This window comes from Uranotaenia lowii, chromosome 1 (assembly GCF_029784155.1).
Source record: "Uranotaenia lowii strain MFRU-FL chromosome 1, ASM2978415v1, whole genome shotgun sequence".
NCBI classification, from domain to species: Eukaryota; Metazoa; Arthropoda; class Insecta; order Diptera; family Culicidae; genus Uranotaenia; species Uranotaenia lowii.
The window spans coordinates 131,641,309-131,655,129 of record NC_073691.1 but is presented as its reverse complement, the minus strand read 5'-3'; the positions used below and the strand labels follow the sequence as shown (position 1 = coordinate 131,655,129).

At 35.8% G+C, this 13,821-nt stretch overlaps 1 protein-coding gene across 8 annotated transcripts in view; it reads right to left on the bottom strand.

Annotated features, from left to right (window-relative positions):
• Nucleotides 1-13,821, bottom strand: part of LOC129740048 (rho GTPase-activating protein 100F) — a 211,777-nt gene that overhangs the window by 17,708 nt on the left and 180,248 nt on the right. For 6 of the 8 annotated variants that reach the window (XM_055731629.1, XM_055731632.1, XM_055731630.1 and 3 more), the window contains 5 exons: nucleotides 9,645-9,988; nucleotides 9,309-9,583; nucleotides 9,087-9,244; nucleotides 8,949-9,028; nucleotides 8,627-8,891 (listed from right to left, as the gene is read on the bottom strand). In XM_055731629.1, the coding sequence (XP_055587604.1) occupies nucleotides 8,627-8,891; nucleotides 8,949-9,028; nucleotides 9,087-9,244; nucleotides 9,309-9,583; nucleotides 9,645-9,988 (1,122 nt within the window). The remainder of the gene's footprint in view (nucleotides 1-8,626; nucleotides 8,892-8,948; nucleotides 9,029-9,086; nucleotides 9,245-9,308; nucleotides 9,584-9,644; nucleotides 9,989-13,821) is intronic. The other 2 variants (XM_055731634.1, XM_055731636.1) reach the window with 1 other exon arrangement.

Sequence of the window (13,821 nt, the reverse complement as noted above, 5' to 3'; positions counted from 1 at the left end):
TACCTAAAAAGATATCACTCTAATGAAGATTATTATTATATCTTTAACTATCTAGGAATAAAATATTTTTGCTTTTTATTTAGTACAGATACTTTATTGCTTCGATTAATTCATACATGATAGTATACTCTTGATCAAATTTTTGTTTATTTTTGTTATTCAGTTAACATTAATCAAAACAAACACTATTATCAAGAACGCATTTAAATCATCGGTGGTTGATTTTATGTCTTCAGTATCATACTTATGTGTCATTTATATTTTGAATCTTACTAGTTTTTTTTTTAAATAATTGTTTTATGTTTCAACTTCTATCCAGATTCCTATATTCTGTTCTTCAGTTACGGGTTCCATTAGCCTGATTTCCTTCCATATTAATGTTTTCATTCCGATTCCGAAATCGATTCTTCCTCACTTCCTTGTTTCTGATATAATTCCTCTACTTTCTTTGAAAATTCTTTTTTGTCCCTAGCGAGTTTTTCCCACTCCTCCTCTGTTAATGAAAATTTAAGTTTAATTTTTTTAACCGATTCTGGCCATATTCTTGCAGGTCTACCTCTTTTCTTTTTCCTAAATTTCAGTTTTTCTGCTACCTTTAGCGGATGTCCCTCCTCTCTTCTTTTAATATGTGCCCAGTACCTAAGCTGCATAACCTTAGCCCTATTCACTGCTGTTTTTCCTTCTAGTAACTTAAATAGATTTGTCCTTCCCCTCGGCCTGTCCCTAGAATACTTCAACAACTCTTTAACAATGAAGGTCTCGTATCTGGCTATTGATTTCGTATTCCTCTTTATTAGTGCTGCTGCTTTCAAACCATACGTTATTGCTGGTGATAATACTGTAAGATGTATCAGTTTAGCAATTTTCCATGATGGTTTGAATTTTCTCATAAATTCTGTTACTACTTTAGCACTATTGAAGGCTAGCCTGCACCTAATTCGTGTCGTGTTTGCCCTATCCAGAGTTCCTGTTAAATATGTTCCTAAATATCGAATCCTATCAACTACCTCAAATTCTTCCCCATCTATACTAATCGTTTTTGTTGTGTTCCTTCCTTCTGTTGGTTGTCTTATCATTATTTTACTTTTGTCAGAATTTAGTTTAAGTCCTACTTTAATTAACTCTATTTTCAATACTGATACTAATTTTTCTAGCTCTTTTCTCTTTTTAGCTACTATTAGTATATCATCTGCGAAGGCAAGAATAACTGGTAATTTTTTATTATTTACTTCTAATAAATTTAAATTTGGGACTTGTTCCTTCACCTTAAGAAGAACCTTTTGTATAATCAAGGTAAATAGATAAGGTGACATAGGACATCCTTGCTTAATTCCTTTGTTTTTATGCTTAATTTCTGATTCTATACCTTCCCATATGATACTAGTTTTTTCATTATTTATTGCCTGTTTAACTCTGTTTATTAAATGTTGTTCGACTCCTAATCCTATTAAAATTTCCTCTATCGAGCTAATTTTAACAGTGTCAAATGCTTTTCTAATGTCTAAGGTTGCTATAAACAAAGTTTCTCCTTTGTTCCAGTAAGCTTCCATGTATCTCCTAGCTATAAACATTTGGTCATCTGTCGATCTATTTCCTATAAATGCTGCTTGATGATATCCTGGATTTCCTGCCTGTTCCTTTAACCTATTCACTAACCATGTCGCGTACAGCTTGTACCCTAGGTTTGACAGTGTGATTCTACGGAAGTCTCCTGTCTCTTTCGGTGCCTTGACTTTTGGTATCGGTATTTGTATTGTTTCTTTCCAGCTTTCTGGTATCTGATTTAATTCCCAGGATTTCTTAATTATTCTCCACATTTCTTCTATCGTTTTGTCATTCGCGTATTTTAGAAATTCATTTTTCATTCCATCTTTTCCTGGTGCTTTTCCATTTTTTAGTTTATTTATAATTCCTTCGACTTCTTCTAGTGTGGGCCCTGCAGATATTTCTTCATTATCTGATAAAACTTCCAGTGGAGTTCCTTCAGTTAATGATAATTCTGCTGCCCATTTTTTCATCGGTATGATTGGTGTTTTTTGTTTTTTTCCTCTTATATATTGTTTCAAAAATTTGTAAGATCTTTTCATCCGTTCTCCTACCTCATAGTCATATTAACCAAATTTTTACCGTATCACCCTTTATTTTCACGAAGTTTAGAGTATTGATTAAGTGTACTGAAAAGATGAAACTCAATGTTAAATGTCAATAAATATTTTGAAGCATTTTTAAGCTCACCTTATTGAGACTGAAATAAAACACCCATATGAAAATTCCTTAGGTTTTTTTAAAAAAAAAAAAAATATCAAAACAGTCAAAGTCATCCACGACTTACACGACGCTGGTCTCAAATGATGAATTTTTTATTTAAATTTGTGACACTTTACCAACGTTTTGGCATTCGTGTCCAAAAAGATGATTAATAATTTTAGTAATTTTACGTGCAGCGTAGATTTTTTTTCTCATGTATTGAAAAAATACTTATTCTTGTTATTTATTACAAAGGTCCCAAATGTGTATTTAAAAAAGTTTTTAAAATAGGTAGTTTTTATGTCCAGAGACTGTTGTTGAGCTATTGTGTTCATATCTCAATGATTATCGGAATGAAGTTAAAATGTGTCAAAAGAATCTAATCACACTAAAATTAGTAAGACATTTGAAGGTTGTGTGTGTTGATGAAATCGAAATAATAGACCCATCCCCATTATCATCCGTCGAATGTAATCATCTGCCGACTAATACAGTTCTAACAGCAAACACTACAACGTTCAACAATAACTATACGTCAAACAATAGCAACTCACACGTATACAATTTTACGGTAGAATAGTAGTTGTTTATGAAGAAGGGAAAGAGAATGTTTCGTTATTATGTTAAGGGGTTTACTAGAGAGTTTAGAGGCGATAGATATAGTATAAACAGAGATTTTGGGAGACAGATGTTTCGGGAAATGAGAGAAAATTATTCTTGGGAGCATAAGATGAGAACAACAGCGTCATCTTCAAAGGGGCGATCGTGGATTCCCACTCTACAACGAAGTAAGGGATGGCGAAGAAACCTCAGCAGCCACGCCCACAAGTCGTCCGAGAGAGATATAAGCTGACTGGAGTAGATCCGATCCGCTGTATTGTTCGTTTGTCCGATTATCACTCGTTCGTGAACCTTTTGCCGGCAGCTATCACTCTGTGTGGAATGATGTGGTTATGTTGTTTTTTTCTCATTCTGTTGGTTTCGCTATGGAGCTCTTCAATGTTTGACTCTCACATACAAAGGGGCCAACTGTGGGAGTTGATTTTGTTGATTGCTTCTACCTACTATTGTTCGTTTTCTTTTTCTATGTTACTCTAGCAGCTGCAGAGTCTATTTGAGGTGGTGTTTAGGCGTATGTGTGGAGGCATTGTATGCAGTTTTCAAAGTGAAAGAGTTGGAACAAGTACACAATAAAAGGAAAATAAGAAAACAAAGGGGTTCAAATCTCTATATACATCACAAAACTCTAGAATTAATTTCATCGGTCCATAACTAGGAGGATGTTAAGCGGCACACTGTAGAGTTCAGATTGGTTGTTCGCAATTTTTAATCACCTGAATCATTATGCCAATCATTGCTTTTTTGCGTGACTAGGCATGGAGAAATTACTTCACACTGGAATATCAAACCATACAAAATATTGCAGCCAAAACGCAAAAGAAACACTTAGATCGAAAAGGTGGAATGGAAAAATGACTGATCTTCGAGTATGAGGGAGGTGATTTTTGCCTGCAATTCAAACTTATTGATGAGCTACTCGTTCAAATCAAGTGAAGGTTGTGTGTTAAGAAATTCAGAAATTAATTTTCACAGTTCTGAGAAAGCTCCTGATTATTTTACACTCGCATTATAACTTATAACAAATGATCGAACAAGATTTTTTGGGTGGGCCCATTAACTAAACTGCCAAATGAATTGATGATTCCGCAAACGTCATATCGAGAAGAAGGTTCTATTATTATTTTAGCTTCTTAGGCTGGAACAAATATCCATTTTTTCTTTTGTCACCCCTTCGCTCAAAATTTTCAAAAAAAAAACCCTAAAAAAAATTTTATATAAATTTCGATAAAAAAAAAATGCAAATATCCGAAAAATTGTAGAACATGGAAGTTATTTCACTTTTTGTATTCTTAATTTTATTGAATTTTTCAAATGAAAATTAACTTGAATTAGAGGTTTTGTGCAACGATGCTGTATGAAATTTTTTGTTTCTCGCATTATTTTTTATAACCGGAACATATATTAAATTTTCTTGATAAAATTAAATACAAGGTAGGATAAGGTTGCCAGAATTTTTTCCACTTCCATCCGGGCCTAGCGATTCCGGGCATTTTTTCAAAAAAACCTGGCAAAATCCGGGCATGGATTTCAATTTTTCAAATCCAAAAACCGGGCAAAATTTAGGTGTTATTATATATAAAAGCAAAGAAGTAATTGCAGACTTCCAAAAACTTTTAGGAACACTCAAATATTCAAAGGTTTATAAAAGTAAATCAGCGAAATTATTTTAAACAACCGTTGAAAATTTCCATACCGTTAATCTATTTTGCTGAAACTTACTCAAAAACTTTGATTTTTTTTTTATTTCTTTGTGAAAATTGTGAAAAAATCCGGGCAATATCCGGACTTTTTTCACGATATCCGGGCAACCGGGCCGGACCGGACTTTCTCGAAATTTTGCATCAAATATCCGGGCAAACCCGGATAAAACCGGGCAATCTGGCAAGCTTAAGGTAGGAGCTGAATTTCAAAATGTAGATGAAACTTTTTTGTTAAAAGATTTATTTTTGTTTTAAAGTGGTTTTCAACCTTTCTACAAGGCGTGAAACAATGACTGTCAATGCGATTGTTTGTTCTTTAGTTTTTTTTTTTTCAATCACATAAACAAAAACATAACGGACTTTTTTCACCGAACTTCGTTTATCGGGGCTTAATTGTGAAACTGTGTGGGAAAAATCTTTAGGCTTACAGGTTTTGGAAAATGAATTACAGTAAAAATATATAGTGTTATGTCATATCAAATTTTAAATTGTCAAACTGTGTCTTGTGTGTGCTGTCCCAGCTAACATGAAATCGTAATAGAAATGATAATCCTCTATTCGACTATTTAGACATTTTCAATAACCATCGTAGAGACGTTAGTATTGACAGGTTTTATATCATTCATTTACGACTAGCTTTGCCCAAGAAAGTTGTATCGGATATCAGTTTAGTCCAGGGGTGAGCAACCTTTTTAACCAACGGGCCAATTTAAATTTGAAATCTTGTTAGCGGGCCGCACTTAATATATTTTTTTTTTGTGATAAATAGTTATTTTCATAACTAAAAATTTTTGGCGAAAACAAATCCGAAAAAGAAAGTTAAAACAAATTCACGTGTTCAAAAACAGTAAATCAACACGGCATTTTAAATACCGGTATTGAAAAGGTACCTCGCTAAATCTTTGTAATTTTTAAATTCTCTCAATTTATTGATAATACTTCTTGGCGAACATTCGTTCTTACAACATTCTTGTTTAAACCCGATGATAGTATTCGTCTTCACTTCCATTGCAAAATCTTTTGGAGCTTACCACAGTGATAACTAAGAGTGTGATAAATATATTTTTCAAGGAATCGCAGTCTTCTTGGCGTTGGACGTTGAATCGCTATTTGACTTTCTGTGATTTTTTTCCAATATTAAAACTTGTTCTAAACTTGTTCACTATAGGCTCGTTAGATCATTGCGTTCAGATGTTGAGCAAGGTTGTCGAAATCACAGAAATATGTTCAATTTCATGTATTTTTAAGCAACTATCTTCAAAACTACATACTTGATTTATGAATTTTAATCCACATTTTTATCATTTCTAATCTTATTAAGATATCATTGTGATAGGATTTTTAAAGCTATATTTTGACTCCGGTAATGTGGATCGCGAATTATTAGTGAAATAACTCAATTTATCGATGTTTGTGATAAATTTTCTATCAAATTTCTGAAAAAAGCATCACAGATAATCGTCAAAGATATTTTGGGTGGAATCACAGAATTTCAGATATCAATTGTTTTCATCAAGAACTTATAATTTTTGTGTGTTGATTCATGTTGATAAACAATCAAAAATCGTTCACCCAGGCTTTATTTTACTTTCGTTATTTTCGTCAATATTCGGAAATAAAAAATATATTACTGGTTGCTAACAGAACAAGCCATTTTGCCGATTTGGATAGAATAATTTTAAAAAAATCTGCTGAGCATATTTTTTATCATTCAACTTTATATTTTTGCTCGAAACGAAAATAGGTTATGACTTCACTAAACCGACTTCGAAATTCCTTTGACCATGTGTAGGTTCCGATTTTTGTCTGTTCTTCCGACTCACTTAATGGATTTTGCTCTCAAAGTGGTAGGAGTTAAATAAGGAAAAAAGGATGCTGAATAAAAAACACTCCAATATTATGCTATGCTAATAATCAATATTGCATTTAAGCCTTGAACAGTACATAATAAACGCTTAAAATGCCAGAAAAAAGTTATCAATCTGAAATTTTCCTCACTATCCATTGTAGGAAAAAGTTAAGGTTTTAAAATTTGAAAAAAGCTTCGCGGGCCGCACACAAGGGTCTCGCGGGCCACATGCGGCCCGCGGGCCGCGGGTTGCTCACTCCTGGTTTAGTCAATTCGTAAATATGTCTCCGAAAAGTTGCGAATATGCTGATTCGACTTTAACGATTTGAACTATCTAGAAGTAAATTGATTTACGATAAATGATGATCCTTCAATTGACACTCTAACCGGTCTCTCCCTTTCTTCCTTTGACCGGTTCGTGAAAAAAAACAAATATAGGGCTATAGCGTGGATCATATCATATCATATTATATCAACCTATCAGTTGGCATCGTGGTAAGATATCGGACAGCCAACTCTGGAGACCGGAGTTTCAAATCTCGGTCGTGGATTTTTTTTTTCGTTTAACTCAAATTACTTAAAATCGTTTATTTTGCTTTTTGTGGGGAAATCGAAATGTTAGAATCTGATAATTGTATATACATATATCGCCTCCACTTTTGTAGCTATATGCCATTTTAGTACGTTAAATACAATGTTTTCATCTGGTATATTTGTTTGAATAATTCTGTTGTTCCTGCGATATACCTTCTTAAATGTTCGCTTTTTAAAAGAATTCCCAAATATTTATTCCAATAAGACAATAAAACCGCTTTTTTTTTGAAAATTATCAAAAAAAAAACTTGTAATTTTGGAAGCTGTCAGATTCAAAATAACTGAACAGATTGCTGAGCACCATTTAGTGAGGTTTTGGTAAAAATATTACCGTCTAAAAATTTCAAAAAACTGACAGCTTAGTTCTCATTTCCATTGATCGGTTCTGTTTTTTTTTTAATTTTCAGAAAAGCCTTCAAATTGCATATTACCTACTGATTTTAAGAAATTCAGCGAGCTACGAACAAAGGTCAATGATTCTCCAACAACAAAAAGCACGGTAGTTGAGAGAACTGACAGCCATTATCTCCTTACACGCTCTCTCGAAAGAATTAATCTCACAGCTGCCAGCGCACCGAACTCCCGTCTCATTTTGCTGGTCATATGACGGGACTTGCAAAATTTAATTTCGTCATGCTGTCATTGAGGAACGTTTCAGGGCTGAGAAGTCCTTAGTTTGAATAAGCTCTGAAGATCGATCTCAGCTCGTCCGAACTGATTGGAAAACGAGAGCAAAGTAGTGGTGAAAAGAAAATAGTTTGCCATCATTCTAAAACGAGATAAAATTAATTTAAATCGTTTCACGTTAGAGCTGCTTGAAATTCTAGGATCTACTTTTGTTTTAGCTTGGGCCTTCCAGTATTAACCAAAATCTTAAGATAACTCAATTTACCATACTTGTAGATCCCTGTTGTTAAATTTTGTCAAGTTAAAAACAGTTTTAGCACGAGGATCGTGAAACTGAAATAATGTTATCATTTTAACCAGACGGTGCTTTCCCAAAAACTTGCATTAATCCTAAAACTGATAGCAAAACGATAATCATGTAATGTTCTGTGATGAATGTGGGGATGTGTTCGATATGTATGTGTGTATGCATGTAATCGATGACGGTGATTGCATTGTTGCCGGCAAGTGTTTACGTGAGGTTGCGGGAACGAAATCAACAATACAGTGAAAGACTATCCCTGCAAAAATAGTTAACAGTAGTTATGAGCTGGACATGTGTTCTATGAGTCCCTTGGCTTGGGGAAGGTTATGATGATCTGATGATACTGGCAGTCAGGCATTCAGGCGGCAAACGGCAATCTTTGAGATTCATGTTAGGGGGAAATGGGCAACTAAACGGGTTTACAAAATACAGCAGGGTATGCCGTGCATGTGGTTGTGATGAAGTAAGATAAAAAAAAACTCGACCGCTGTCTGATAACAATTACAACTATGAGAACTGCGTTAAAAATGAATAGTTGATAGATTTCGATAGCAGTATACAATGTGAAACCAAAGTATTCATAGAAGTTGATGAAAAGATTAAGTAAAAAGTAGAAGTATGGACAACATCTAGACTTGCGGTAAGTAGAGACACTTGCTAGCAGGAAGTCAGAGATTACGTTACCTGAAGTACCAACGTGGCCGGGACCGCCAGGATGTCCGGCACCCGGGCCTACGGTGGAATGTTGTGGCTGGGGCCAGATCTGTAGCAGATACTTGAGCACTGCTATGGGTTGTGCGTGATCGATTTCATCGTTCGGGCCGGTGCTTGACGAATGTAACATCAACGGGGGGCCCATAACCGTAGCCAGTGCCTGGGCGGACATCTTGTTGCGTTCGGAAGCCGACACGACCAGCGAGAGATGGTCCAGCAGAAAGACCAAAGTTGCCTACGGGGCTCAGAAGAGTTAAAGTAAGCTTGGGCTTCTTTACCAACTGGTACTTACCCTATTTGCCCTGGGCAAACAATCTAGAATACTGAGCATTAACTTGGCATTTCCTTCCGGATCATCCGGAAGACAGACACCTGAGGAGAAAAATTGAAAATTCGTTAGTTATCACACCCTTGTCCTACTTGACAGGACTACCTAGCGCATCAACGGTCATTTGGAACAGACATTTAGTAAAGAGCGGCTCCGGCAGCTCGCGCAGGTAATCTTTGAGCACGCCGGTGATAACGTTGATGTCTGGTACGTGCTCCGGTGTCAACTCCACTGCTCGACTATTTCGCTCGAAAGCCTCTCTGCAAGGGATAAAATCTCTTATTAGATACGCTTTCCAAATTAAACCCGGCAAGAAAAACCGACCTCAGCAAACGTTTTTTGGTTGCCGATCCGCACAGTCGGTATAGACCGATGATATCAAGGCCGCGTCGCTCAACTTCTTCCACACAGCGCCTCAAAATGATAGGAACTGGAGCACTGCCGGGAGCGCCTTTAGATTCTCTCGTAACCACCGTTTCCAGATCAGCTCCGAACAGTGCCGGAACATTACCCCGTAGGCTGGGCAATCCTCGACGACGGTACAACTGGAAGGGTTCCGTGTGCCTTAACCTCAAGTAGATGGTTCCTCGTGGTTCAACCTGTGAATATAGTTTGACGTGAAAAACTACCCATTCAACCAACCCGAAGGATTCCTCTTACCTTCAACGCCAACTGCTGAACGGGTGACTGTCGAAGCAAGGTGCTCAACGATAGCGCTCCCCGATAGCACAGCTTGTGTCGATGCTGCGGATCCCAGGAGTAAACCAACACGTCCAGCTGCTTGTTGCACACCAAATCCAACTCGAACGATTCGTCCCAATCGAACTGCAAATCGCCAGAACGTACCACCGTGCGAGCTTTGTGGATTCGATCGCACTCCAGCACGCAGTATAGATCCCGGATCATCGGCTGCTGGGCCTGAGATGTCTCGGACATCGCCCTCAAACCACGTCCCGCCAGCAGATGGATCCAGAGCATACCCGAGATGCCAACGGTATCAACCACTGAAGGGAGAAGATATGGAAAGAATTTTTACTTATATCTGAATTACACATCCCCAGATCAGAATCTATTCCAATGACAGCATGAAGATATTTGCACATGATTGGTATAGAATTCGCACAATATTGGTGTAAAGGAGCTCTGCGCCGAATGGTATAGTCCTCTCGCGTATCCCTGATATTATTGTGTCTTCCTATCCCATCTCAAGTAAAAGAAGGAAGGAAAAACTACCGGCTTTGGGCCAAGAGTTAGCATAGAGTTAGCTATAATCAGTAATCGGTAACAGAAGTTTTCAAAAAGAATTGCTTATTCTGGATAGTACTTTTATGTCACCGGAAGCTATGTACATATTTGTTTAATGCAACCATCGCAACGATATGCTACACGGATAAAAAAGACGACAGTTGTTCCAATTATTTCAGCTTGTAATACCAATAATCGAAATGCAGTTGATCTTTTCGCATTCAACTACTTATATAATAGATTCAACTACCAACTTCTAATTGTCATTCTTTCTATCATGTTCTAAATTAAACTATATTGTTATGATTGGTTGTGTGATACTTGAATAAAAATGTATTTACATAAGTGTAGTCAGTGTGCCTTCAGCAGCAGGTGGCTGGGTGTTTGTGTTTACCAATGGCAAAAACAAAAGGTAATTAGTGAAGATCAATTCAATCCAGATGCGGCAGCAGCTCAAATCAAAACGAAGAAATCGATGCCGCTGGAGGAATTGTTGGACATCCCGGCTAGGTGGCACCGATTCTCGTTGTCCGGCTCGAAATGAACCTCGTAGGCCACCAGGAAGTGGAGGCGCTGGTTTTCGCACCAACTACGGCAAGTAGTGTGCCCTGAGCAGCACAACGGGTAAGATTTTTAAATTTATTTGCTTTATAATGAAACATCACAATTTAACATCATTTTGATTTCTTGTTTCCCATCGCCGGGATCCCCGGACAGGGTAAAGACAACCCGGTTTATCTGTTGGATGTGCATATCATTTGATTGCGGTGGAGACCGGTTCCAAGAAGATGAGATTGTGGAAGAATTAAGTCACCGTCTGCCGGAAGCTAAAATAACACTGTGAGTCTGGTCCCATTTTTATTAAATCTGTGATAGATAAGATTTTTTTTGCAGGAAATCATTCTCACATCTATAGTTCGGGCCAAATGGTCTTACTGGTTCCGCACTGGAAGCTGTGGGGACAATTCCGTCACTGGAGTCTGACCGAACAAGCATGGTTTTGTCATTGTACCTCCTTGATGTATCCAAACTGGATGACGAATTAGTGATTTAAAATAATTGCAAGATACATGAAATTAATTTTGGTGTAGCGATAGAACACAACTTAAAGCCAACTGTATTATAATAATCTTAATAATATACATATAGTTGAATGCAAAAACTGAATCATATAGATATAGTTGAATCTATAATATTTATGATTGAATCAATTATATTAGTATATTTGAATCTATAATATTTATGATTGAATGAATTATATTAGTATAGTTGAATCTACTATACTTATTGTTAAATGCATAGAATCAATCATACGGCTATAGTTGAATCTATCATATGTATAGTTGAATGCAACAAATCAACCAGATCATCTATTATAAATATAGTTTAAAGTTTAATATTTATAGTTGGCCGAGAATCAATCAGAAATATAGTTCAATATAGGCGGAATATAGTTGGAAAAACTATACTTTATTCTCCGTGTACAAAAACGTTGTGCCGTTGCGAAAAAACTAGGCCAGTTGCTCACGAATCGCATGCAGTTTTTTGGATTTACAGCTGCGGCTCTCTAGCTAACTGTGAGAATTTGTCGGGGGATTGCAGTAGAGAAAGAATTCTTTGCACAACTGCATCACAATTTGCAACAATTCGCACATTTTTTTTCTCTCTGAGCACAGGTTTCTCTCATTTTTTTTGTGGGTCATTGACGATTCTTCTCCGGGGGACTGAGACGTCACAATCACAAGTATTCGTTGATACTTCGAAGAATGTGCTGAAAATTTTCCACTTTGAAAACATGTAATTGTAGAAGGATTCTTGCTCTTCAAGATCGTTACAAAAAAATGTTACATTTTTGATTATTTTTCTATAAAATAGACCATCGAAATTAGAAAAAAATGTGGATTTTCCTCACTGAAATTTGAAAAACTTTAAAATTATTTCTAAGTTTTCCATGAAAATATTCGAATCAGTGCAGTTTAAGCTCCTCATAACAACAAAGTGATCAAAACACAAATTTTAATATAAAACCACAAACTTTTATTGGCATTTTTGTAAACTGAGTTAACAATCAGTTATTGATGTTTATTGTTCTACATAACACAGCAAAAAATTTCTAAAAGTATACGCAATCTAAAATACGAGTGATCTACTTTTTGACCAGTGTAATTCAAAACTGATGTAATTTTACACTCTTTTTGATCTATTTTTGAATCGTTGGTATAAACTTAATTTTGTATGATGTAAAAAATATATCTCAATATAAAATTACATCGAAAACAATATAAAACACGACAGATCCATTGTTTTCCTTTTTTCGCGGCATAAATTGTTCTGTTTTTATCCGAGATGGTGGTTTATTGTGCGAAAAGAAAAAAAAAATCGCTTCCGCTGTTAATTTTGTATTAAAACTGAACCAAATTCTTTCAGAATTGAATTAAAAAATGGTAGGTTTAGTTTTAGACGAAATGAAAAAAATGGAACTTCAAATTCTCTTTCGATTGCAGGAATTGCAGTTTTATAAATGGATCAAAGGCCGAATCAATGTTGAATGTTTCTGATGTTTAGGGGATTCCGATTACTATGCTGTTCCGGAAGGATTCAAGAATGCCTGAAGCTGATCGGCAAAACATTGCCCTGCTGGGGATCATCGGACACAACCACAATTCCAGCTGCAAGTGATGGTGAATGTTTTTTGAGTTTTCAGTGTATCGGAAATATATGTTAAATAAAATGACACATGTGGCGTATTTATTCATAAACAACACCCAAAAACTGATTATTTAAAAAAGATTTGTAATATTAACGGTGCTATGTTTTGAAATTTACATCATTGTGTATTTTTACGAGACGGTTTATGTCATCCGTTTGCGTGCATTGTTTTCGATCTAAATTTACACGCCTCAAAAATTACATTGTTGAGAAAAATACACCGTGGTACAATTTTATATCAAAATCAATGTTCCGTTTTCGTGCATCGTTTTCGATCTAAATTTACACGTTTTTTTCTTGCTGTGAAGAATTGTATATGGTAAACCGGTTCGATTAAAATCATGACAATCAGCTGAACACTCAATTTCTACCAGCAAGACTTTTTTAAATCTGATTTTTCTTCAATTTGGACGGTTTAGCGTCAAGGCGACATTGCATTCATTAATAAAATAAGGAAAAAAAACATAATGCAATCTTCAAAGGACCAAAAAACTTCATAATATAGTAAAATAGAGGCCTTACAACATAATCAAAATGAAATTGGAATTCATTTCCGTTCTAAAACGTTTTTTTCTTTGAAATTTCTACCATTGTCATATAAATTTTCGAAACAATCGTTTTTGTGACGTCACAAAAAAAATCCAATATGGCTTTCGGCACAACCTTAATTTAAGGTTGCCAGATTGCATTGTTTTATCCGGGTTTGTCCGGACATTTTGAACAAAATTTGGGAACAGTCCGGCCCGGTCCGGTTGCCCGGATTCATTGAAAAATGCCCGGATTTTGCCCGGATTTATTCACTTTATTTGGCAAATCATACAAAAAAAAACAACAAACGCCTCGAAAACGAAATTTTTTGAGCAAGTTTTTTTTTTAAACTAAT